At 31.5% G+C, this 27,851-nt stretch overlaps 1 protein-coding gene across 2 annotated transcripts; it reads left to right on the top strand.

The window, feature by feature from the left end:
• The first annotated feature begins 621 nt into the window (after positions 1-621).
• LOC139524745 (metallophosphoesterase 1-like) lies at positions 622-26,015 on the top strand. Of its 2 annotated transcripts, XM_071319801.1 has the most exons (9): positions 623-679; positions 3,343-3,714; positions 4,700-4,770; positions 6,436-6,577; positions 13,455-13,641; positions 14,263-14,343; positions 15,805-15,927; positions 24,650-24,790; positions 25,735-26,015. In XM_071319801.1, exons 2-9 carry the CDS (start codon positions 3,401-3,403, stop codon positions 25,897-25,899), a joined length of 1,224 nt encoding a protein of 407 aa, XP_071175902.1. In that variant the 5' UTR covers positions 623-679; positions 3,343-3,400; the 3' UTR covers positions 25,900-26,015. The 2 variants fall into 2 exon arrangements, with proteins under 2 accessions (XP_071175903.1, XP_071175902.1); XM_071319802.1 differs by lacking the exons at positions 24,650-24,790; positions 25,735-26,015 and adding an exon at positions 23,939-24,066 and having other exon boundaries at positions 622-679.
• Positions 26,016-27,851: the final 1,836 nt, after the last annotated feature.

Raw genomic sequence — 27,851 nt, 5'->3', positions numbered from 1 at the left:
TTGTTTAAAACCAATTAATCTTTTGATTGTGTTGTTGATATCGTCGATATCGACATTTAAATTTCCCTTGTAATGTGTAGCATCTACAGGTCTTTACTTTGTATAGAGTTAACGTTGTATTTATCTTAAACTAGAGTCGATATCGAGATTTAAATTTCCATTGCAATGTATTGTTTTGATTCAAAACTTTGTATTCATTTCAAACAAGTGTCAATATCAACAATGTTGATTCAAAATCATATTTTTTTTCGCTTTGTTCATATATCTATATTAAAAATTCCTAGTCATAATTTCTTCCTCTTAATATGCTTACTTTGCAAACTTTTTACGTAAGTGTAGATTTTGCCTAGTTTATCCCGCAACATCGATATCGATATCTGGTATGTGTGGGTTTGTCATAGATGTTTTAAGCAAGAAACTATATTGATTCGATATTGTGTCGACATTATCGATATCGACATCTGGGAATGTCTTGGAATGTCATGCATGTTTGAAGTAAAAATCGACATCGTGTCGATATTGCCGATATCGACATCTGGGTACAACTTGGACATGTGTACACTTTTTGGCCGTTCTTGCATGTTATATTTTTCGTTTCGTCGGTAATAGGGTAATGTAATCCGGATAATTTATCCGACTTTTACTTAGAAATTTACAATCTCCAAAATGTCAGCCTTCTGTAAAATTATTTTTCTTTTCCAGATTTTCTATCATAGCAATATATTTCAATATTAATTGTCGATCAAATCACGATTTTCTATTAATTTAAGCAAAATGCACACTAGATTTAGTAGAATTAAGTAGATAACATTACATTGCATTGCAAATAATACACATATGTGTGATGAACTTTGCCCTATCTAAGTATCTTTCGGGTACAAGTCAAATCGGCACCCATAGAAAAAGTCAAATCGGCACCTGGTTAAATCGGCATCTAGTCAAATCGGCACCTATTTAAAGTCAATTCGGCATCCAATAATATTTGATATAATATATGGGACTGGGACTATTATGCTAAGTTATTAATTTAAGTATACTAGCATAATAGTCCCAAATATATATAGATATTTCTAAAAATGTATAAATTCGATCATGATTTATTTTGTTAAAAAGCATCAAGCTGTAAAAATACAAAAGTTGATCATTTAAAGTTTTCTCAACATTATGTGACTGATGTTTTCATGGTTTTGATAAATTTTCTTTTCAATTAACAAATAACTGTAATCAAGTACATAGTGAAAACACAATGTAACACCAGCTTTTGTTTCGCATATTTCTGACATATTTTCACAACTATATGATTTAATCTAATAGCGAGAATTAATACACAAACATGATTAGACCACAAAAAGACTTTTTATGGATATATGTGGTATCAGGAGAAATTAAAATTCGAATGTAAACTATTCAGGTATTCTCATTTCCATTGTGAGGACAAGGATAATAGCACGAAATGTTAGCTTAAAGTATATAAATTTGAATTTAAAGATTGAACTAGAACATTTTTAAAGATAAACTTGTATCACCTGGTGTAAGAAAATGTGTGTCTTGAAAAAAACTTATAACTTGTACAAAAACCCTGTACAAATTATAAATTGTACAAAGTTATATTTTGTACACATCATATATTAAACAAATTTAACATGGGTGCCGAATTGACTACATCAAGTGCCGATTTAACCAGGTGCCAATTTGACTAGGTGCCGATTTGACTATACTGGGTGCCGATTTGACCAAGTGCTGATTTAACCAGGTGCCGATTTGAATAGAATTCGTATCTTTCATGGCTTATCTCTTATAAATAAGTCTGGGGGTTATCTCCCAAATGGGTTATTCAATCCTATTTGGCAGGTAATATATACCAAATGGGATATAGATTTAAAGTGCCAAAAAAAAAAGATGCATATAGAATAGCGGGACCTTGATTTAAGGTTCATCATAAGTTCATAACAAACTGACAAATATGACTGTATTTATATGCCAAAATTTACTCTGAGTACAGACTTGCGTGTGAAGTTGGAAAAGTTTTAATGCCTGGCATCCACTAGATATAACAAAGTTAAATGCATTTTGTTTTTCAGAAAGATAAAATCTCTTTTGGATTTTGATGGGCATTTCTTTTCCTTCATGCAAAAGGTGTGAAAATTAACTAAGTTGTGGTACAACTATGAGATGCTCCCTCAGGTAAAAAAACGGTTTGTATTGTTTTGATTGTCCTTAATTGACATGGATAAGAGGTATCTTCACGACTATAGGTGAGTTAAAGAGTTTATCTGAGTCAGTGAGTGGACAGTATCAAAGTACAAATGTAATTCAGGTGTTTGTTTATTTTTACACCTTCTGCAGAAAGGAAAAATAATGCCCATCAAAATCTAAGAAAGATTTTATCTTTCTTAAACACAAAATGCATTTAACTTTTTTATATCTAGTGGATGCTAGGCATTAAAACTTTCCAAACAGCACAGGTAAGTCTGTACACAGAGTAGTTTTTGAGGTGAAAATTCGGCCATATTTGTGCATTTGTTATGATGAATCTTAATAAGTTACATGTAATCTATGTTTAAAAATATTAAAAACTTGCCCGGTATTTGTATGTACCTTATTGGTTTTCGTCCGCCATTAGTAGAAACAGATTCTCTGGTCAGCAGGGAATAGCGATAAGGTGTATTGTTAAATGTAAACCTAATCAAAATAAAACTTTCATATTCATATTCATAATGATGTTCATTTTCCAGTCTCTGGAAGGTACATTTGTACAAACACAAATATTTTATTGACACAAACACAATTGTCAATTATAGCTAAAATTACATACACATTAAAGAGATTCATTTGAAATGTTCCACTCAGTTTCACAGTTTAAATCACCTGTTGTTTGCAGAAGTCTATTGTCCATTTAAATTAATACATGTACTACTCACAACATTTAATATATGAGGGGAGCTTGTCAAACCTCTTTAATTTACCAACTTGGTTTATTTTTGGCACCTTCTGCAGGACCGAAAAAAAGAAATAAATAGCAAAATTCAGCAAAGTGCATTGTTTTCTGAAATGTAAAATTCATTTAAAATTTAATTTGTAAGTTCCTGCCATGTCTTAAAACTTTTCCAGGTGCACTGGTTTGTCTGTGCTTAAAGTAAAATTTGAGATGCAAATACAGCCGTATTATATTAGCCAAAAGGGTATGAGTAACAACTTTGGATTAACATCTTTTCTTAAAATGAAAACCTGGATTTACGAAACAGTCTGTTTATTAACATAAAAACACTTTGGCAAATGTTTTTCTATATGCATTTAACATTATATGCTCAAATTATTCACCATTCATTTTCTGTTATTCAGATATAATTGAAGATACAACAATGTTTTGAAAGAGATCATGATGGTAAACAGATAACAAATGTCCAGTAGAAATCAAGGAAGTAAATTAGATGCAATGGCATATATCATTTGCCAAATTCCTGGTATCATCTTTTTCTACTTCCGAACAAACAAACTAGTACGCTTCATCATTTTAGTCTTCCTTCTCGTGTTCTATTGTGAATTTCTACATTATTATTTTGTGTTACTGATGTGTAAATGGCCGACGTTACCTCATCAACAAGCGGAAGGAACGATAGGGGGAATGAAATCCCCTCCACTGAAAGCTATGATAATTGCTGATACACATATTTTAGGATGGAGAGAAGGTCATTGGCTAGATAGAATAAGAAGGTAAATCATTAGGGTAAAATATAAATGTTATAGTTTTGTTGTAGAAATATTTATGATTAAAGAAACCTGAAGAGAAGGACATTTTAAGGGGTTATTTGATCTTAAGTCTTGATAAAAACAATGAAAATGTATCCATGTATGTGAGTTAATGCCTTCTAATACCTTTGATTGTCTGTTTGAGATTTTTAGTTTATAAATAGAGGAGTTTCAGGAGTTCGATCAAAAGAATCGCAGGCAAAGGATAACAAAGGGACATTCAAATTCATAAGTTGAAAACAAATTGACAATGCCAATACTAAAATGAAAAAGACAAACAGACAAACAACAGTACACAAAACACAACATAGAAAACAAAAACATCAATATGCATGTATGTTTAACCACTGTTGGAAATCCTTGTATATCAGAAAAGTTGGTATGTTCTTGGCAAAAAAAGAACAAAAGTGTAAGTAAAGATATGACATGCATTCACTTTACATGCAGTGCTTATATAATTCAGTAAAATAAGTACAATTTGTTGCAGATTAATTATTATAGAAGAACATAAAAAAAACTAATAGAAGTTGGCATAGTCCAGGAATAAATTTTTATTCAAGGGGCCTCAGTGGCTAAGTAGTCTAATTAGTTACTATATTAATCAAAAGACAAACACTGAGGTTGCAAGTTCAAATCCCGCTCATGTGTGTGCACTTGACTCCAAACTTAATTGACTAGGGTTGTCAATTTCCCTATTAAAGGTCAGTGGTTTTTTCCTGGCACTCCAGCTTCCTCCATCAATAAAAACTGGCCACCAAGAATAACCCAAAAGTGGTGCTTTAAAGTGGCGTTAAAACACAATCAATCAATCAGTCGATTAATTTAATATTTCAATCACTTGTTCCAGTTACAAAGTAAAGTACTTTATATTATTATTTTATTTTATTATTATATTTGTTTATATTTGTTTGCTTTTGCAGTTATCTTACACAAACCTATTATGTTTTAGAGAATGGATGATGGAGAAGTCCTTTCAGGCCTCTATGACAATCCATAATCCACAGGTTGTTTTTATGCTAGGTATGAACACGATTAATTCTATTTCAGATAATTTTAAATTATGTTTTGTAATGTCTATGAGCAGTCTACTTCATGTTACTGATTTTTAGATATGATTAAAAAGTATCAAAGTTAAGTACTTGCTAGGATTATTTCAGAGAAACCTGGTTTCAAAAACCAACTTTTTGACTAATACGACCATGTACATGTAAAGTAACATGGGCATATACCGGTAGTTAACAATAATGACAGATTTTGTGTTTGGCAGCAAAATCTTAAAAACCAGTGAACAAACAGTTACATGTATACATGTATAGAACAGATGAGTTGTACTTGTGTGTCCTTTTCCTATCTACAAGACACCTTCTATCTTGACTACCTGTTTTCCTATCTACAAGACACCTTCTACCTTGGCTACATGTTTTCCTATCTACAAGACACCTTCTACCTTGACTACCTGTTTTCATATCTACAAGACACCTTCTATCTTGACTACCTGTTTTCCTATCTACAAGACACCTTCTATCTTGACTACCTGTTTTCCTATCTACAAGACACCTTCTATCTTGACTACCTGTTTTCCTATCTACAAGACACCTTCTACCTTGGCTACCTGTTTTCCTATCTACAAGACACCTTCTACCTTGACTACCTGTTTTCCTAGCTACAAGACACCTTCTACCTTGACTACCTGTTTTCCTATTTACAAGACACCTTCTATCTTGACTACCTGTTTTCCTATCTACAAGACACCTTCTACCTTGGCTACATGTTTTCCTATCTACAAGACACCTTCTACCTTGGCTACATGTTTTCCTATCTACAAGACACCTTCTACCTTGACTACCTGTTTTCCTATCTACAAGACACCTTCTACCTTGGCTACCTGTTTTCCTATCTACAAGACACCTTCTACCTTGACTACCTACATGTTTTCCTATCTACAAGACACCTTCTACCTTGACTACCTGTTTTCATATCTACAAGACACCTTCTATCTTGACTACCTGTTTTCCTATCTACAAGACACCTTCTATCTTGACTACCTGTTTTCCCATCTACAAGACACCTTCTATCTTGACTACCTGTTTTCCTATCTACAAGACACCTTCTACCTTGGCTACATGTTTTCCTATCTACAAGACACCTTCTACCTTGGCTACCTGTTTTCCTATCTACAAGACACCTTCTACCTTGACTACCTGTTTTCCTATCTACAAGACACCTTCTACCTTGACTACCTGTTTTCCTATCTACAAGACACCTTCTATCTTGACTACCTGTTTTCCTATCTACAAGACACCTTCTACCTTGGCTACCTGTTTTCCTATCTACAAGACACCTTCTACCTTGGCTACATGTTTTCCTATCTACAATACACCTTCTACCTTGACTACCTGTTTTCCTATCTACAAGACACCTTCTACCTTGACTACCTGTTTTCCTATCTACAAGACACCTTCTACCTTGACTACCTGTTTTCCTATCTACAAGACACCTTCTACCTTGACTACCTGTTTTCCTATATTGTGAGGTACAAGTGGAGCTAAAATGTAACCTTAGCAGGTCAACACATGCATTATTGTTTTACAGTTCTTTAACTTTATTTATGTTTAGATTTCCTATGTGACAATGTTCATTCATTATTAATTTTGATAAAATTTTAACACAGTTGAATTATTACAGGTGATTTGTTAGATGAAGGCAAATGGTGCTCTAGTAAAGAATTCAACTTTCATGTAAAAAGATTTAAAAAGATGTTTAAAGTTCCATCAGGGACTGATGTATACACAGTGGCAGGGAACCATGATATAGGATTTCATTATATGTAAGACTGTGTTGAAATTCTAATAGATATACTTGAGTAAGATATACTGCTATATATGTGATTTGAAATAAGATTTTTACTAGGTATGTTGATTTATTAATTATCGTGGCTACCACTTTTTCGTAAATTGAGTAAAAGTGTTGGTTTTTTTTGTTGCTAATACTGGTACTTTCCATTTGATATCAACTGATTCCTTAAAGAAGCCATCAAGAACTTTGCACTTTAATTTATAGTCAAATTTTACCTATGAAGTCATACACTAATAGTACAAGATAAATGATGATAGGTTGGTGGATTATAAATGTATTTAAAATGTCCTTGTGGAAACATAGAAGTGCATTATTTTAAGCAAGTAATCTTTTGAGTACTATAAAGGAGGGGTGCCAAAACCTCTTCAATCTAAAATAATTCTATGGAGCAAGCAACAAATATTTTAGGAAACAAGCAAATGACTTGGTATAAGTGTGTTCTCATGAAGTGAATGGATTGACTTTTGCAGTAAACGTATAAAAAAAAAAACGAAGCAAGAACACCATTGAACTTTTTAGCTCACCTGGCCCAAAGGGCCAAGTGAGCTTTTCTCATCACTTTGCGTCCGTCGTCCGTCGTCGTCCGGTGTTAGCTTTTACAAAAATCTTCTCCTCTGAAACTACTGGGCCAAATCAAACCAAACTTGGCCACAATCATCATTGGGGTATCTAGTTTAAAAAATGTGTGGCTTGACCCGGTCAATCAACCAAGATGGCCGCCACGGCTAAAAATAGAACATAGGGGTAAAATGCAGTTTTTGGCTTATAACTCAAAAACCAAAGCATTTAGAGCAAATCTGACATGGGGTAAAAATGTTTATCAGGTCAAGATCTATCTGCCCTGAAATTTTCAGATGAATCGGTCAATCGGTTGTTGGGTTGCTGCCCCTGAATTGGTAATTTTGAGGAAATTTTGCTGTTTTTGGTTATTATCTTGAATATTATTATAGATAGAGATAAACTATAAACAGCAATAATGTTCAGCAAAGTAAGATCTACAAATAAGTCAACATGACCAAAATGGTCAGTTGACCCGTTTAGGAGTTATTGCCCTTTATAGTCAATTTTTAACCATTTTTCGTTAATTAAAGTAATCTTTTACAAAAATCTTCTCCTCTGAAACTACTGGGCCAAATTAATCCAAACTTGGCCACAATCATCTTTGAGGTATCTAGTTTAAAAAATGTGTGGCGTGACCTGGTCAACCAACCAAGATGGCCGCCACCGCTAAAAATAGAACATAGGGGTAAAATGCAGTTTTTGGCTTATAACTCAAAAACCAAAGCATTTTGAGGAAATCTGACAGGGATAAAAATGTTTATCAGGTCAAGATCTATCTGCCCTGAAATTTTCAGATGAATCGGTCAATCGGTTGTTGGGTTGCTGCCCCTGAATTGGTAATTTTGAGGAAATTTTGTTGTTTTTGGTTATTATCTTGAATATTATTATAGATAAAGATAAATTGTAAACAGCAATAATGTTCAGCAAAGTCAGATCTACAAATAAGTCAACATGACCAAAATGGTCAGTTGACCCCTTTAGGAGTTATTGCCCTTTATAGTCAATCTTTAACCATTTTTCATAAATCTAAGTAATCTTTTACAAAATCTCCACTGAAACTACTAGGCCACAATCATCTTTGGGGTATCTAGTTTGAAAAATGTGTCCGATGACCTGGTCATTCAACCAAGATGGCCGCCACGGCTAAAAATAGAACATAGGGGTAAAATGCAGTTTTTGGCTTATAACTATGAAACCAAAGCATCTAGAGCAAATCTGACAAGAAGTTAATTTGTTAATCAAGTCAATATCTATCTGCCCTGAATTTTTCAGATGAATTGGACAACTGGTTGTTGGGTTGCTGCCCTCCAATTGGTAATTTTTAAAGAAATTTTGCCGTTTTTGGTTATCTTGAATACTATTATAGATAGCGATAAACTGTAAACAGCAATAATGTTCAGCAAAGTAAGATCTACAAATAAGTCAACATGACTTAAATGGTCAATTGACCCCTTAAGGAGTTATTGCCCTTTATAGTCAATTTTTAACAATTTTCATTAATTTGGTAAATTTATGTAAATTTTTACCAAATATAGTTCTCTGTTACTAATGGGCAAAGTTCATTATAGATATAATTGTAAGAAGCAAAATCGTTCAGTAAAGTAAGAACTTCAAACACATCACCATCACCAAAATACAATTTTGTCATGAATCCATTTGTGTCCTTTGTTTAATATGCACATAGACCAAGGTGAGCGACACAGGCTCTTTAGAGCCTCTAGTTTACAATTTTCTGAAACATGGCACCTTCTGCACATGGACTTTATGAACATAAATAATTTTTGTAATGTTTATAATTCAACATATCTGACTGATTCATATTTGTGATACTATAGTATCTCAGATTATAACAGAGTTTAACATATCTGACTGATTCATATTTGTGATACTATAGGATCTCAGATTATAACAGAGTTTAACATATCTGACTGATTCATATTTGTGATACTATAGGATCTCAGATTATAACAGAGTTTAACATATCTGACTGTTTAGGTCAACTTATTCTAGGAGGAGATCATAATGAAATTTTATCACAAATTGATTCAAAAAGTAAAACTAAACAACAAAAAAATAGGAAAAAAATTCACAATTTAAATAAACTTATAAAGTCATTAAAACTCAATGATGTGTGGAGAACAAAAAATCCAAATAAAGTTCAATTTACATGGAGCAGAAAAGATAGGTCAGAGTCAACAAGAATAGATTATTTTTTAATAACTCCAGAAGTATTCAAAAACTGTGTTTCATGTGACATTAGACCAATAGTATTACAATACACAGACCACAACTGTGTTTCTTTAAAAATAAATCTTAACAGAGGCCAAAAAGGAAAAGGATACTGGAAATTAAACAGCAGTGTACTTCAAAATGAAGACTTTACTGAAATAATTAGGAAATTAATTAAAAAATTTAAAAACAAAGCTAAAACAAGAACAGATCTTGACATACTGTGGGACAATTTCAAAATAAAAGTTAGAGACCAGACAATAAGCTATTGCAAAACAAAAGCTAAGAATAAAAAAAACCTAATCAGCAAATTGGAAAAAAATTTAACAGAATTAAATGATATTATTGATACATGTAACAATAAAAACAATAATAATATATTAAAAGAAATAGATAATATAGAAAATGAAATAGGAAAACTCTATAATGAAAAAATAAAAGGGAATCAAATAAGAGCAAGGGTAAAATGGGTTGAAGAAGGAGAAAAAAATTCCGCATATTTTCTAGGGATGGAAAAATCAAGACAGAGTAGAAAAACAATAACCCAATTATATGATGATAAAGGTCAAATTACAAGAGATCAAGACAAAATATTACAATTAGAAGCAAATTATTATAAAAATTTATATTCTACAAAAAACCCTGAAATAGAAGCAACTAAAAAGTATTTAGATTCTCTCAAGGAATATAAAAAATTAAATGATTGTGAAAGTAATTCTTGCGAAGGGGAAATAACTGTTGATGAATGTACTGATGCAATTTTTAAAATGAAACTTAATAAAGCGCCTGGGCTTGACGGACTTAATGTGGAATTTTATAGAACATTCTGGGATGAACTTAAATCTTTTATAGTCTCCACTTTCAATTACTGCTACGAAAAAAGAGAACTATCTAACACTCAGAAAGTTGGCTTAATATCTCTAATTTATAAAAAGAATGACCCCTTTTCACTTGACAATTATAGACCTATTACTCTTTTAAACTATGATGCTAAATTACTTGCTTATGCCTTAGCACAAAGATTAAAACCCCTGCTACCAAAGATAATAAATACTGATCAAAACGGATATGTCAAAAATAGATATATTGGTTTCAACATTAGACAAATACAAGATGTCATAGACTATTCTGAAACTTTCAAAATTGATGGGGCAATTTTATTTCTGGATTTTACAAAAGCATTCGACTCATTAGAATGGGACTTCATGTTTGAGACTTTAAAAAAATTTGGATTTAAAGATAATTTTATTAGGTGGGTTCAGACAATGTACTCTGATATTAAAGGATGCATTATTAATAATGGATGGGTTTCCTCCCGCTTTAGGGCATCTCGCGGGATCCGACAAGGATGTCCGTTATCATCGTTACTATTTGTTCTAGCTGTAGAAGTTATGGCGATAAAGATAAGGGAAAATAAAAACTTAAAAGGCATAGAAATAAAATTAGATGGTAAGAGTAACACACTGAAAATCTGCCAATTAGCTGACGACACTACTCTATTTCTTCAATCAAAAAAAGATGTATCTCTAGCAATTAATCTAATAGAAACATTTGGTACTCTCTCCGGTTTGAAATTGAATAAAACAAAAACTGAAGGAATATGGCTTGGTCAATTAAAACACAGTCGGGAAAAATTTGAAAATATAAATTGGTGTACTGCACCAATCAAAAGCCTCGGAATTTACTTTGGTTACAATAAACAAGAATGTCAAAAACTTAACTTTGAAAAACAACTGTTAAAAAGTAAAAAAATAATATCTGATTGGAATAAAAGAAACCTTACTATCATAGGAAAAATAGTTGTCATCAAATCTTTAGTTTTACCAAACCTAACATATGTTGCATCAAACACTATTATTCCTAAGGAAATGTTGCAAGACTTTAAAACTTTAATACACAATTTTATTTGGAAAGGCAAAAGAGATAGAATAAAAAGATCAACACTTTCAAACGATTTTTTAGAAGGTGGACTTAAAATGACGGACATTGATGCTTATATAAAATCATTACATATCAACTGGATTCTTAAATTAAGTGAAAATAAAAATGACAACTGGACAATAATTCCCAAATTTTACTTCAACAAATTAGGAAAAAATCTTCTTGTATTTAAAATGAATTTAAAGAATATAAACGACATTGATAAAAGTAAGTTACAGTATTTACCGGAATTCTATAAACAACTACTTAAAGATTGGATAAGTGTAAAGGGAGGTAATACAAAATATCCTAAAAATTTTCTTGAAATTAGAAAACAAGTTTTGTGGGGAAATGATAATATCCGGTTTAATGGAAAATGTTTAAACTTTGATGATTGGATAAAAAGTGACTTTATCAATATAAATGATGTAATTGATGAACAGGGCAATATCTCTGAAACAACCATTTTAAAGAAACTAAAATACAAGCAAAATTGGATAAGGCAAATATATATGTTAAAAAAAGCAATACCAATTGATTGGAAAACAGATCTTTGCACTGAAGATTCATTCAAAACTAAAGTTAAATTTATAAACGACTTAAAAATTATGCACAGGACAATTACTCCCTTGATGAGTACAAAAGAACTCTATAAAATATTCACACTAGAAAATAGTTGTGATAAACCAAATGGTTTTATTATGTGGGAAAAAATATTTGAGAAAAACTTGAATTCTAAATTGAAAAATACTTTTGCTTTCATTTTTCAATATCTAACTGATAATAGATTGAAAATATTTAGATGGAAACTTATACACTACATACTGCCAAGTAATGAACTCTTAAAAAAGTGGAAAATAACTGAAGACAACTTATGTAAGCATTGTAAAAAAAAGGAAGACTATGAACATTTTTTTATCAATTGCTGTTATAATAATGATTTTCTAAAAATAATAATGACATTAATGAAATCCCTAGGTATTGAAAAAGATATTATAAACCTTGAAAATTTGGTAACAGGGTACAAAATTGAAGATTTAGCATACTTTGATATTAATTACATATTGACTATAATATCCTTCTCAATATACAAATCACATTTTGTGTCAGAAAAGAAGACAAAAAAAATAAACATTTTAAAAATTTTCCAGAAAGAAATTTCTGAAATTATTGAAATAAACAACTTTAATAACAAAAAAACTAATCAGATAATCCTAAAAACAAATAGATTCATTGCAAAGATTCAATTGAATCAGGACTAATCTTTTTGCGAAAAACAAAACATTGTGTACAAAACTGATTATTGTACACAAGCCAAATATGGTAATATTTATGATCAAGTTCAACCATGCATGTTCAATGTTTGTAAGCATGTTCAGCCATGCATGAGTCACCACATGTAAATTATACAGCATTTTTTTTTAAATTTTAAAATGTGTATTTACAATGATTAAAAAAAGTTATAGTATAAATGTATCCGTATTAATTAATTAATGTGGAAAAATAATGTATCATTTCGGATGTCGAGTGTTTCAACTTGTTACACTTAAATTACCTATTTGTGAATTACACACATACATTTCGACAAAAAAGATCAGTAGATAACTTAAGAAAACTTAAATAGTAAACTCACCATATATAATCGTTAAATCCAGTGGATAATATTTATATAATTTAGACACACATCCAAACTATACCCGATAACGCACATGCGAAAAACAACACATACTGTGCCCAATACTAATGGAAACACGGATCATACCGATAACGGAGTTGATTCCGGAAAAATAAAAACTATGAAAAAGAGAAACAAAATGTAATGTATGTGTATAATCACATTAATTTATAGAATATATTTTGTGAAAATTTTTATGTTATGAATACTAATATTATGAATAAATAATACCTTGCCAAATAGTGCTTCCCTTAACTATTTGGTAAGCTAACATGAGGGATACTAAGTTAAAGCTGTAAACTTAGTAATTTGTTACAGCAAGATTGCAATAAAGATATTGTTACGTTGAAAAAAAAAAAAAAAAAAAAAACATATCTGACTGATTCATATTTGTGACACTATAGGATTTCAGATTATAACAAAGTTTAACATATCTGACTGATTCATATTTGTGACATTATAGGATCTCAGATTATACCAGAAGAAGATTTGATAAAGCCTTTTCTACGTCTCCTGTACAGATGGTTCATAAAGATGGTGTCACGTTTGTATTACTGAACAGTATGGCTATGGAAGGGGATGGCTGTAATCTTTGTAGTCAAGCTATCAATGATTTAGAAGATATATCATGGGAATTAAAATGTGCAAAGGTATGACTTTATCAGAATCAAGTATAACAGTAAACAAATATTTATAAAAGTGATTTGGTTTAATGAAAACTGATTTACATGTGGATTTCTTGGTACTGTAGATTCATTATTACTCTTGTATACTAATTTAAGCGGATTTTCGTGATAAAGGAGAAACTTGAATTTGAATATTACAGGAAGAATAAATGTTCTGTAGGCTTGAATGCAAACTTTGGCAAACAACAAAATCAAATGTCTACAAACAAATAATTGTTTATCATTCCATGAATATTGGTAACCATAAAAATAAATAAATCCACAGATTATGTAAAAAGTATTACATACATATGGTAACAGAAAAGAAAGGATATATGGAGTATTAATCCATTACACAAAATCAGTTAATGCAAAACAAAAAGCAAAAGAAAAGCGCATGAATTGCTGTTCTTCATATCAAAGTCACTGTGAGACCTTTACCACAGAGAAAAATAAAAATTCTAACCTCACTCCAAGTTTAAGACGGCTCCTAGCTTTTTAGGATTTTTAAAAAGATTTGAAGATTTATTTAATGAATAGTGATCATAGTTATCTCCATTAATCTTATGTTATTATTACTATTACATGTATTATTATCTCTTTCAGGGTATATCTGAAGGTAAAGAAATGCCTGCCGTCTGTAATGGTTTTAATAAATTTAAATATTCACAGCCAATATTATTACAGGTTAGTTGAAAGAAATAATTGTTTATAGATATTTAATATCTTTCCACGCAAAACATACATTGAATTATGTGTTCGAAATTTTTTAACAACAAAATACAGAAATTAAGTTACAATTAAAAGGAGATGTGGGGTATACGCCAATTAGACAAAATCCAATGCCATATTAAACCAAAAGACATGGTGTATATGTCAATAAGACACAACCCTATGACATATAGAGCCAAAAAACATGTGGTGTATATGTCAATAAGACATAACCCTATGACATATAGAACCAAAAGACATGTGGTGTATATGTCAATACGACACAACCCAATGACATATAAAACCAAAAAAACATGTGGTGTACACTGTATATGTCAATAAGACACAACCCAATGACATATAGAACCAAAAGACATGTGGTGTATATGTCAATACGACACAACCCTATGACATATAAAACCAAAAAACATGTGGTGTACACTGTATATATGTCAATAAGACACAACCCAATGACATATAGAACCAAAAGACATGTGGTGTATATGTCAATAGGACACAACCCTATGACATATAAAACCAAAAAACATGTGGTGTACACTGTATATATGTCAATAAGACACAACCCAATGACATGAAAAACCACAAGACATCAATTTGTCAACATATAGTCTTCAAAAGTATGACAAAAAAACATTAAGAGATAACAAAAGATAAGAATCAAATTCATGATTTTAGAGAGGCACTTCAACTGTGACAGATAAAACTTATATTTTGAGATCTCAACCCTCCCCTTTTTAATCTTTGTCTGCCCAAAAAACAAAACATATATAAAAACAGTGCAGTGATGTCAATTGATATTTATTTTCTATAGCATTTTCCGATGTATTGTCCATCAGATGCTAATTGTACAGTACCTGATGCAGTGGAGACAGTGCTGTGATTTCAATTGATAAGATTTTATTATTTTCTGTAGCATTTTCCGATGTATTGTCCATCAGATGCTAATTGTACAGTACCTGATGCAGTGGAGACAGTTCTGTGATTTGAATTGATAAGATTTTATTATTTTCTGTAGCATTTTCCGATGTATTGTCCATCAGATGCTAATTGTACAGTACCTGATGCAGTGGAGACAGTTCTGTGATTTGAATTGATAAGATTTTATTATTTTCTGTAGCATTTTCCGATGTATTGTCCATCAGATGCTAATTGTACAGTACCTGATGCAGTGGAGACAGTTCTGTGATTTGAATTGATAAGATTTTATTATTTTCTGTAGCATTTTCCGATGTATTGTCCATCAGATGCTAATTGTACAGTACCTGATGCAGTGGAGACAGTTCTGTGATTTGAATTGATAAGATTTTATTATTTTCTGTAGCATTTTCCGATGTATTGTCCATCAGATGCTAATTGTACAGTACCTGATGCAGTGGAGACAGTTCTGTGATTTCAATTGATATTTATTTTCTATAGCATTTTCCCATGTACCGTCCATCAGATGCTAATTGTACAGTACCTGATGCAGCTCCACTGGATGAAAAATATATTCCATTTAGAGAGAAGTGGGACTGTTTATCTCAGGAAGCTTCAAAACAGGTCAGAAGAATTGTTTAATTTAATGTGTTCCTAAATACAGTGAAACCTGTTTAAACCGAACCTCTTCGGGTCTTAAGATTGTGTTCGATTTTGGCCGATGTTCAGTTTTATCAGGTTCACAATGCATACAATGTGATATAACGATGCTGAAGAACGTGTTTGGTTTATACAGGTTTTCGGTTTATGCAGGATTCGGTTTAGCCAGGTTTCGCTGTATTTGTATTATTGAAGACACTTTCGTAGATAGTAATCCATTTCTATTATCAACTACCCAAGATTAACTGTTTTGCTATTTGTTTAATAAAAACAACACATGTCTTCCACAAATGAAAAACCATATTTTCCAAATATAAAAAATGGGTTAAAATTTACTGATGTTTTAACATTTTGTAAAATCTGTAGACTCTGTTCTGTGATTGTGTACATTCTTAAATAGTAGACTGTGGATTTGTTAATATTCGTGTGAAAAAAATGTTCATGAATTTCATGAATAACAACAACAACAACATATACTTTATTTTAAGAGGGTTACACAGTTAGCTATATAACTAATCTTCCCTGAGTCCCTCATCATGAAAATCAAACAAAATGCAAATGAATAAAGGTTAATCATAAATTTAGATGTACAAAATGTACAAATAAGTACAGATAATCTATAGGCAAGTATGCAGACAAGGCAGAACAACAAAATCAAATATCCATGTCAATTAAATTTTTCTCAATCCACGAAAATTGGTACCAACCAAAATAAACCAATCCACTAGTAGTCAAGTATTAATGATTTTCTGTGTATTCTTAACATAGTGCAACGTAAATGGGTTTTCGTGTGTAAACGTATTTTCCATTCATAATCTGTCTCATGACATTAAACCCTGCTAGCTCAGCCATTTACGTTACTGGTAGAGAGGGTTCGGCCTGTGCTTTCGCTCCAGGACTTCTGACAGCATACTGACAATACAACGAAACAGTAAATTCAATAAATGACAGGTATAAGAAACCTAAAAATGACCAGTGATGACGATTTGCCAAGCAATGTATTTGCTCATAGAACAAATGACAAAAATTCATAAAACAGTTTCATATTTAATAGACAAAGACAACATAAATACATAAATCATATCGCGGTATCTCCAGGGCAAAAATATCAATTTAGAATTTCAATACACTTTCGAACTTCCCCTTTTTGGACAAACAATGCGGTGAAAAATACCCATACAAGTTAACCATTTCAAAGAAGCGTTTGGCCTTAGTGCTATCTAATTGAATAAAACAAAATGATACTAGAATTTGAAGTGTCCGTTTACTTAAAATATTGAGAGCTGTACACTATTCGTTTTTAACTAAATTATAATCCAATCAATCAAGTTGTGACGTCAACCTTCCGAGACAAAATAATTATACCCACTGGTTCCCACCCACTTTGTTAGACTAGAACATGAATCTCATTATTCTATGACTAGGGAACAAAAATCGATCCAGTAAAAAAAAACCATCGCATTTTCCGTTTAGTTTTCAATCCAACCAGAGCAATGTTTGAAAAACGTTTTTCAATAAAATTGACCAGTTCAAGATCCAAAACCAAAACATGCGATAATACAAAATTCTATTTCAGAGTAATTAGGCACGAACAATCCCGTAGATTGACGACCGTTACTCCAAAATATCCCTCGGATTAACCCTCTGTCTAAATATCGCTATCAAAATGAAACCCATCTCTTTATAAACCCGAAATCATAAAATCTCTAGCTAGTGTACAATTCCCGCTATTTATTCTGGAACGGAAACGTAATTTAATATTTTAGAACTGTTTGACTATGAAACCGAAAACAAATATATCAAATGAGAAGAAATAAATATTTAAGTCAAACATCAAAATACAAAATAAAATGAAATTTTAAAGTACAACTTACCAGTACGAAAGTTTTCCCCAATCTAAAGAAATACTGCCCTGACGAGGTTTAAATATCCAAGTCTGGACATTGAGTTCAAGCACGAGATAAACGATCCCTGCGAAAAAGTGACCGGACAACTATAGTTATATATATGTATCTAAAAATAGAAAAAGGGGAATTTACGATGATCCACAAACGTTACAATACCCCCTACCCAGAAAAACAAATCGTCCGCGATTTGACAACATAGTAAGACAATTTAAGGGACAATTTAAGACACGGTTGTCTTTAAACAGTTGAAAATGTGCATTGTATATAATTTAAAATTTCAAAGTCTAAATGTTGATAAATGTCCAAGAAGGTCCAAACAGTGATGAAGGTCTAAATTGTGACGAAGGTCCAAATAGTGATAAAGGTACAAATGGCGGCGAAGGTCCAAATAGTGATGAAGGTCCAAATAATGATGAATGTCCAAATAGTGATGAAGGTTCAAATGGTGACGAAGGTCCAAACATTTCCATTGTTAAAGGCAATTTCATCATAAACGTTCAACAGATATTTCCATGCGAATTAAGAATTGAATCCATATACGTCTTTAATATTCTTTTACTCCAACAATGCACAAACACTGAAAAATAATAACTGACAAAAAATAGAATCAAATCAAATATAAAAAAAAATTAAAAAATCTTTATGTTTTTGGAGATACCGACAACCACATATATTAACATTTTACGTGCAGAGCACGGAGATTGGGGAAGGTAAAAATACTAAATTAACGTAATTTTGGATACATGTACTCTGAAATGAACTAAGGCCAAGCAATTATTTTCGAGAAAATCAGTACCGATTACATGATTGTGCTACCAGAACAAAACAATCATAAAATTAAACAGTATGCCCAATATAAAATATACTATAAATCAATATATCAAATGCAATGAAGTTAATTAAGTGTGTATGATGTGTGTACTAAAAGGGGGGGGCAAGGGGTTTAACTGTTATGCTGTTATGGGGCAATTTAATTCTTTGTTATCTGTTATTTTGAAAATATATTTGCTGTTAACTGTTATTGTCTTATTCTTTGTTAGCTGTTATTGGGCTTTTAGTTTTTTTGTTATCTGTTATTGTGATAATGTATTTGCTGTTAACTGTTATTGAAAATTGGAATATTAGCATTTTTTTGACAGTCAATATTCGGTATAAATTGAAGATCATTGGACATTGGGGTCTACCACTACAGTGACATGTGTGTTCCGTATTCAGAGGAGGATTCCATTAACATATTCCCATCACAGAAGTGAGGTCCAGGACAATTCAAGTATATCTAATAATCGGATTATCCTTTGTAATAAATTCCATTTTTTTTTATGAATATGTATTTAAAATTATCTTAATTTTTGTATGAGAATAATGTTCCTTATTTCCCCTACGAAAATATTAAATCAAAACTATTCTTAATATGACAAAAAGGAAAACATATGGCCAGGAATATCTGACAAGGATTTCAATTAAGGACTAGGTCCTAACAACCACTTAACCTTTAAAGTTTTATATAATATGGTACATAGACTCAGCTCTGTGATTCTTTTCAAAGCAGAACCGAAATGCATTGTACAATGAAAGTTCCAACCATGTACTTGGGTCCGAAGCTGTACATAACTCATTACAAACAAAGATTTATTTCGTTTCAAGCCATTGTGTCCCTACTAAACTATGGATTCTACTTACTAGTACACTTGGTACAATCAAAAACCTGATAAAAAATTGTTCATATAAGGCCTTTGAAAATAGTGGAATAAATTGCTTTTGGAGTGTCAAAATTCGTTTGAAGGAATTGATAAATTGCATGCTTATCGTTGGTGCTTTTGATTTTTCTACCCTATATACCACTTTGCCTCATAGTCTTAAGAAAAATTCACACACCTCATTAAATGGTCATTTAGAAAAAGTCAGAATATTCAAACTCTTTTAGGTCATTTTTTTTTATTAGCAACAAAGGGAGTTTCAGTCAATATATATATAAACAATACACCAACGTTTCATGAGAACTGCTGAAAGCATTTTTGAGTTATTTTTGAAAACAAGAAAATAACACCTTTTTCTAATGAATAAAATCCCTTAACTCAATAACATAAAATCGAAAATTAATAAAAATCAAAAGGGAGTTTACAACAATAGATATAAACATTTCAGCAAAGTTTCATGAGAACTGCTGAAAACATTTTTGTGTTAATTTCTGAAAACTGGAAAAGCCACCCTTTTTAATTAATAAAACCCGTTAACTCGGAAACATAAAATCTAAAATTTAAAAAAATTGAATGTGAACTCATTTTAATAGATATAAACAATTCACCAAAATGCCTTGCTTTGTGAAAGCATTTTTTGAGATATTATCAGAAAACTAAAAAAAACACCAATTTTATTTGAATCTAAAATTTATATAAAAAAACCAAGAAGGGAGCTCACGTAAATAGATATAAACAATTTCCTAAAGTTTAATGCAAATTGGTTAAAGAGTTTTTGAGTTAATGTCCGACATGTTGACAACAGACGGACAATACGTTCCGTAAACGAGCGTATAAAAAATATTATAATATATTGAGTAGTAATTTAAACCCATTCTAGATACATAAATTAATACTAAAAACATAATCATAGAAAATGGAATGCATTACAAAGAATTATATCCGTAATAAGAAATACTGATTTGTAAAAGACCGAATTATTTTAATATTTCATTTACTGTTATCTGTTTTTGTCCATTTTAAATCCTTGTTATCTGTTATGAGCCAAATCAATTTGCTGTTTTGCTGTTATTGGGACCCCCCTTGCCCCCCCTCACTAAACCCAACTTCAGAAGTACAGTAAGCAAACTATTAAAGCATAAGAAAGATAACAATCACGTGCAAATGCTATTCTTTTGTTTCAGAGTGCATTTTTTTTCCACCCATGACTCTATATATATATCTATATGTATACTGCCATACTGTGAATCTTAGTTCACGTATCAATATTATTCATAAATCATCTATATTCAGCTTAAACTACTGCACCACCAAAGCTTATGGTAGCGATGTATGGCCAGAGCAAAGCTAATACTTTCTATGTATATTATATCCAGGCAGTTTCAACAGTATACTAGTCATTGCTAGTATTCAACTGGTCATGTGCATGGGTGAATCATAAAATCATGTATTTACTGTCATGTATATGATTTACATGAATAAGATAAAAATAATGTATTCGTGAACTTTTTTTTATGCACCTCTAAAATTGGGTTCAGCACACTGACTTTTTCTATATATCATCATCACATGCAATCTACACTGCAATAATCTTTTACCATATATATAAATAAACATCTGTCATCACAAGACACCGTAAATATATTATCCATATTATAGAGAGCATCAGTGGAAGGCCAAATTTCATCACCAGACTCAATAATGTTTACATATTAACATATCAGGTTATTACCTTCCCAAATTACTTGAGTTAAGTTTAAATTCCTCCCAATGAATACGTTTGACTAAGATTAACGTCCATGCGCAGGCAAAATTGACCATTCACGCAAGACACAAATCTGAAGTCAATTAATAAATAAATGAATGTCTGAATAAATAGAATAACCCTGAAAAAACGTATACTAAACCCCTTAATAGCAAATAATATATAATAGATATATTCGAGTATGAAGGCACCGACTGTGTAGAAAATAATCCCTTATTCACAACAAGTCTATGCACGGACTTGTAATAAAAAAAAAACTAATACGTAAATTTACAACATAAAACAACCTATCAATGAATATGACTTTTTATAAAAACAATCCACAAATAATCAAATTTGCCAACATACAAAAACAAAGGTTTCGTACCCCTTATCTTAACGAAGTATCAGTTCATGACACACAATGACTGTAAATAGTCCAAATTCCGTTATTCGCACATATATAAAATAGTTCTTCAGCATAACGCATCCTTGCTGCAGTCAAGAATATTATTCACAAGCGTAGGTTCTGACTTGGGTCAGGAGTCAGAATCAAACTTTCAACATACAGATTGTTCATAGAAATAAATCCACCAATATAATCGTTCGACTATAGTTATACTTCGCAGATAAGGAGGCACGACAAATACATACACTGTCGGCAAGGTAAAAAAAAAAAACATTACGCAATAAACTTTTTTTTTATTATTTTCTTTTTATGAACATGAAATGAATGATAACAACATTATGTTACACAGCCGGTGAAAAATCTGACAAGCTATACAATTTATATTACAAGCTCAGCCTTCCACTGTCGCTACCAATTTTCTCGAGATTAAAATAAAATCAAAGTAATGAGGTGCGGAAGTTCAAAAATGAAATGAAAGGTCCTAAAGCTAGCAAATCGGGGGGACTCTAGTAAAGCTGGGGTCCCCACGTTGGGCGCCAATGCAACGTAAATGGGTTTTCGTGTGTAAACGTATTTTCCATTCATAATCTGTCTCATGACATTAAACCCTGCTAGCTCAGCCATTTACGTTACTGGTTGAGAGGGTTCGGCCTGTGCTTTCGCTCCAGGACTTCTGACAGCATACTGACAATACAACGAAACAGTAAATTCAATAAATGACAGGTATAAGAAACCTAAAAATGACCAGTGATGACGATTTGCCAAGCAATGTATTTGCTCATAGAACAAATGACAAAAATTCATAAAACAGTTTCATATTTAATAGACAAAGACAACATAAATACATAAATCATATCGCGGTATCTCCAGGGCAAAAATATCAATTTAGAATTTCAATACACTTTCGAACTTCCCCTTTTTGGACAAACAATGCGGTGAAAAATACCCATACAAGTTAACCATTTCAAAGAAGCGTTTGGCCTTAGTGCTATCTAATTGAATAAAACAAAATGATACTAGAATTTGAAGTGTCCGTTTACTTAAAATATTGAGAGCTGTACACTATTCGTTTTTAACTAAATTATAATCCAATCAATCAAGTTGTGACGTCAACCTTCCGAGACAAAATAATTATACCCACTGGTTCCCACCCACTTTGTTAGACTAGAACATGAATCTCATTATTCTATGACTAGGGAACAAAAATCGATCCAGTAAAAAAAAACCATCGCATTTTCCGTTTAGTTTTCAATCCAACCAGAGCAATGTTTGAAAAACATTTTTCAATAAAATTGACCAGTTCAAGATCCAAAACCAAAACATGCGATAATACAAAATTCTATTTCAGAGTAATTAGGCACGAACAATCCCGTAGATTGACGACCGTTACTCCAAAATATCCCTCGGATTAACCCTCTGTCTAAATATCGCTATCAAAATGAAACCCATCTCTTTATAAACCCGAAATCATAAAATCTCTAGCTAGTGTACAATTCCCGCTATTTATTCTGGAACGGAAACGTAATTTAATATTTTAGAACTGTTTGACTAAGAAACCGAAAACAAATATATCAAATGAGAAGAAATAAATATTTAAGTCAAACATCAAAATACAAAATAAAATGAAATTTTAAAGTACAACTTACCAGTACGAAAGTTTTCCCCAATCTAAAGAAATACTGCCCTGACGAGGTTTAAATATCCAAGTCTGGACATTGAGTTCAAGCACGAGATAAACGATCCCCGCGAAAAAGTGACCGGACAACTATAGTTATATATATGTATCTAAAAATAGAAAAAGGGGAATTTACGATGATCCACAAACGTTACAATAGGAAAACAAATATGACAGATTCAAACACTCCAGATATGCCCCTTTAAGAGCATACACAAACATTTGTTCAAAACCCTGATCTGGCCCATTTAGGACATACACAAAAATATGTTAATTTACATTACAGAAGAAAAACCTGGACAATATACACACAGATATATATGTAAACAAGCTCCACAGAACTGGCAATCATGAAGATGTCTGTTTATGTCAGGGTTTGGATATCTTGTCACTTTCAATATACTTAAGGTCTTGGGAATACCCACGTTGTTTGTTTTACTATGTTATTGAAACCCAATTTATGTTACATTTATTTGAATGGATCAATCAATGTCTGATTATAAGTGGACACACCCACCATGGTTTTTATGTTTTATATCAAAGTTATTTGAATGGATCAATCCACGTCTGATTATAAGTGGACACACCCACCATGGTTGTTATGTTTTATTTTACAGTTATTTGAATGGATCAATCCACGTCTAATTATAACTGGACACACCCACCATGGTTGTCATGTTTTATTTTAGTTATTTGAATGGATCAATCCACGTCTGATTATAAGTGGACACACCCACCATGGTTGTTATGTTTTATTTTACAGTTATTTGAATGGATCAATCCACGTCTAATTATAAGTGGACACACAGTTATTTGAATGGATCAATCCACGTCTAATTATAAGTGGACACACCCACCATGGTTGTTATGTTTTATTTTACAGTTATTTGAATGGATCAATCAATGTCTGATTATAAGTGGACACACCCACCATGGTTGTTATGTTTTATTTTACAGTTATTTGAATGGATCAATCCACATCTGATTATAAGTCAGTGGCGGATCCAGAACTTTCCCTAAGGGGGGCCCGCTGACTGACCTAAGAGGGGGCCCGCTCCAGTCATGCTTCAGTGATTCCCTATATAATCAACCAAATTTTTCCCATGAAAGGGGGGGCCCCTCCTGGATCCGCCTATGTAAGTGGACACATCCACCATGGTTGTTATGTTTTCTTTTACAGTTATTTGAATGGATCAATCCACGTCTAATTATAAGTGGACACACCCACCATGGTTGTTATGTTTTATATTACAGTTATTTGAATGGATCAATCCACGTCTGATTATAAGTGGACACACCCACCATGGTTGTTATGTTTTACACAACGAATTCACTCCTGAGTGGACTGTTTCATCATTCAGTTGGAGAAATAAGAAAAATCCATCATTTTTATTGGTTAGTAAATGTGAATGCATTTTGCATAATATTCTTTTAAGTGTTTATTGGTAATTAGTATATAAGGCTAGGTTTTTAGATTTTGTAACTTAGTTCTATTTATAAAATATTTGACTATGTTATACACCAACATCTATGTTTTTTTAAATTTTCATTGAAATATTTAGTCATATGAAATGAGTGACCCGTGAAAAATAATGTTATTCCAATTCTTGAACCAATGCATACAAACATCATAAACTTAGTCTTCTGCACGATTTTTACATTTTTTTCGCATAAATTTCGTAGAATCGTCATTTTTTTTTCAATCGGTCAGTGTTGTTGTGAAAATATGGCAGGTAATTAAATTTCGTGTTATGAAGCCGAAGTTTAACAATTGTCACCAGTTTGTCAACAATCAACAAAAAAGCATGGATATTGAGCACGTGTTTAACATGTACAATCAGATAATAGTTTATTTAAAGGACATCCATGCGTATTGCTATCACCGGATTTTACGAGATGGGTTGCACTGAGGTCACTTTGCATACAGAAAATATGTCGGGAATTGCTTCCTGGAAGGAAGCAATTAAAATAAAGTAAACTTCTTCTAAATATGAACAAATTAAAGAATTCTCTTCAGAAACAAGTATAGGTACATAAGTTTTATAATGAAAACTATCCATTGAGTATTAAAAACACATGCATTATTTTTTTTAATTTGAGGTTTCTTATGACTATAATATATACTTGATGTCTATATAATCTATCGCTATTGAAATTTAAGAAATATTTTATTTATACAATTTAATAAGGCTTTTCCAGAAAAAAAATGGCCTACTGTTTTAAGACTGATTATTGATTATATCTTTGTCAGTTGAATTCTTGTGGATACTTGTCTCTTTTGCAACTATATCACATCTCTTTTTTTTTAACATTCAGTAATATTCCATCTTCTTTTTTAGGCTGTGATTACAGAGAAAAACTTTGAAGTTAGTCAGTGCTATTTACCAAATGAATACACAATATTTTCCTTATACATCACTGGTATTCTTATAATTTTGATCTCACTACTGTTTCCACGACGACAGCCAACTGTGATATATGATGAGGATACAAAGTTTCAATGATACCTATTAAAGACACAAGAATGATTTATGAGGTTACCATACATTCCATTCATAAACATATACCATTGTCAAAAACATAAACACAGGAATCATTTCATCATTTATATGTATGTAGCAGTGTTCTCCCCAGGCCGTTTTAGCGTCGCGGTAGCGCGACGCTATATTTTTTCACCGTGATGCTATAATAATTCCCGCGACGCTATAATTATTCCCGCGACGCTATAATTATTTTGAAGATGCTATTTTACTTGTCCTCAATTTTGAACTTTCATCTATTATCGATTATGATCATAAAAATTATATCACCTTTAATTGTAATCCCTTTAAGTCGGACACTAAAGGCAATTAAGAGATTAAATAGCCAGGTGTTAATTGCCCTCAGGGTGATAACTGTTTGGATGCGAATATCCCAAGCTGACACTCGTGACATGACTAATACCACGTATCTGCAATCACCAATTTCGACATGGAAAAATGCAATCACAAAAACAATTCGAAATCTAGGTTTTGTATTACGAAATTACAAAGATTAAAACGATTTTTTTTTAAAAGGTCGTTTATTTGTGCAACTCTCCAAAAAATACTTTCTTTCTCTTCCGGTAATACGAGAGCGAGAATTTTGGTTTTGAGCTAAAATAAGTTTTATACTTCTTTAAAAAGTGATCATAATTGGCTTAAGTTTATGTTTAATGCATTAAAAGCGTCTTATTCATTCACAATCTCTTGTCAAACAATGTTTATTCTCGGACTCATTTTCGTAAATTTTTCTACGGCCGTCATTGCACATTTTTGTGTAAACTACGGATCGGAACCGGACCAAATATGACAAAAATCCGTATTTTCACGATAATGACAACAGACGGACAGTAGATAGAAAAAATATACCAATAGAGAAAACTACGCATTAATAGACTATTTGTTAGATAACTTTGTTAAAAATACATATCATTTTGATGTAAAGATAAGAAACAACAGGGACTTATTCATTGAGTGCCATGAAACAATGAATTTCATAAACATGATAAAAACAGTTTTTAAATTGATATTTTTTTGCTACTTTTGCTACTTTATCTTTACTTAATATAATATAAAAAAATAGTTAATTTTGTGTAATAGATATTTAGTTTTGTATATATACAGGTTGCACTATAATGAACCATTCATTCATTTGACTTATGTGTTGGGTAACTGAAAGCACATATTTATTTTTATTTGGCACAAGAGGAAAAAAATAATTCTGTAACTATAAATGAATAAAGAAAACATAAACTGAAACAACTGTTTTTGTTGTTATAGTTTAATTGTATTCTCAGTTATGAATTGAACCATATAAACTAAAACATATAAAGGAAATAGAGCATCAACGCGACGCGACAAATGACATTAAAAAAAAATACAGGTATTTTTTTTTTTTACGCAAAATGTGATGCTATCCAAAATTTCTGGGGAGAACACTGTGTAGATTTTTTTGAAGCAACATCAAAAGTCGCAGAATAACTACCAGTTCCTCTTAAATAGCTAGTACCTAATGTCAAAGGTTAACTTATTTTTATCATATTTTACTACTGGATTGTTACATTTTTTTGTTTTATTAAGGGAAAAAATATGAAAAATTACACAAATTTAAATTCCACTAAAACTCAAATAAATTAAATTATAATTAATGTTAATAACCCTATGATTTATTTTATACTAATGTCAGTAAAAAGGCCAATGTTAAACAGTCATCTATAATGTGTGGTTAATCCTTATAATTACAGGACATTCTGTAGTCAAATAATGCCATTAAAATGTGTATTTAATGTGTAGAAAATCCATTGGGAATCATTAATGTGGAATCAGTATTTCTTATGCAAATAAAATTCATTAGTTCAACTAACTTTGGAAAGCTAATGACAAAGACTTAATCAGAAAAGTTTCAATTTGATCTCCATTAATATTTTTAGTTTGTG

Source organism: Mytilus edulis, chromosome 5, assembly GCF_963676685.1.
Source record: "Mytilus edulis chromosome 5, xbMytEdul2.2, whole genome shotgun sequence".
In the NCBI taxonomy this organism is placed as follows: domain Eukaryota; kingdom Metazoa; phylum Mollusca; class Bivalvia; order Mytilida; family Mytilidae; genus Mytilus; species Mytilus edulis.
The sequence above is the reverse complement of the archived record's forward strand: the minus strand, read 5'-3'. Positions and strand labels throughout refer to the sequence as shown.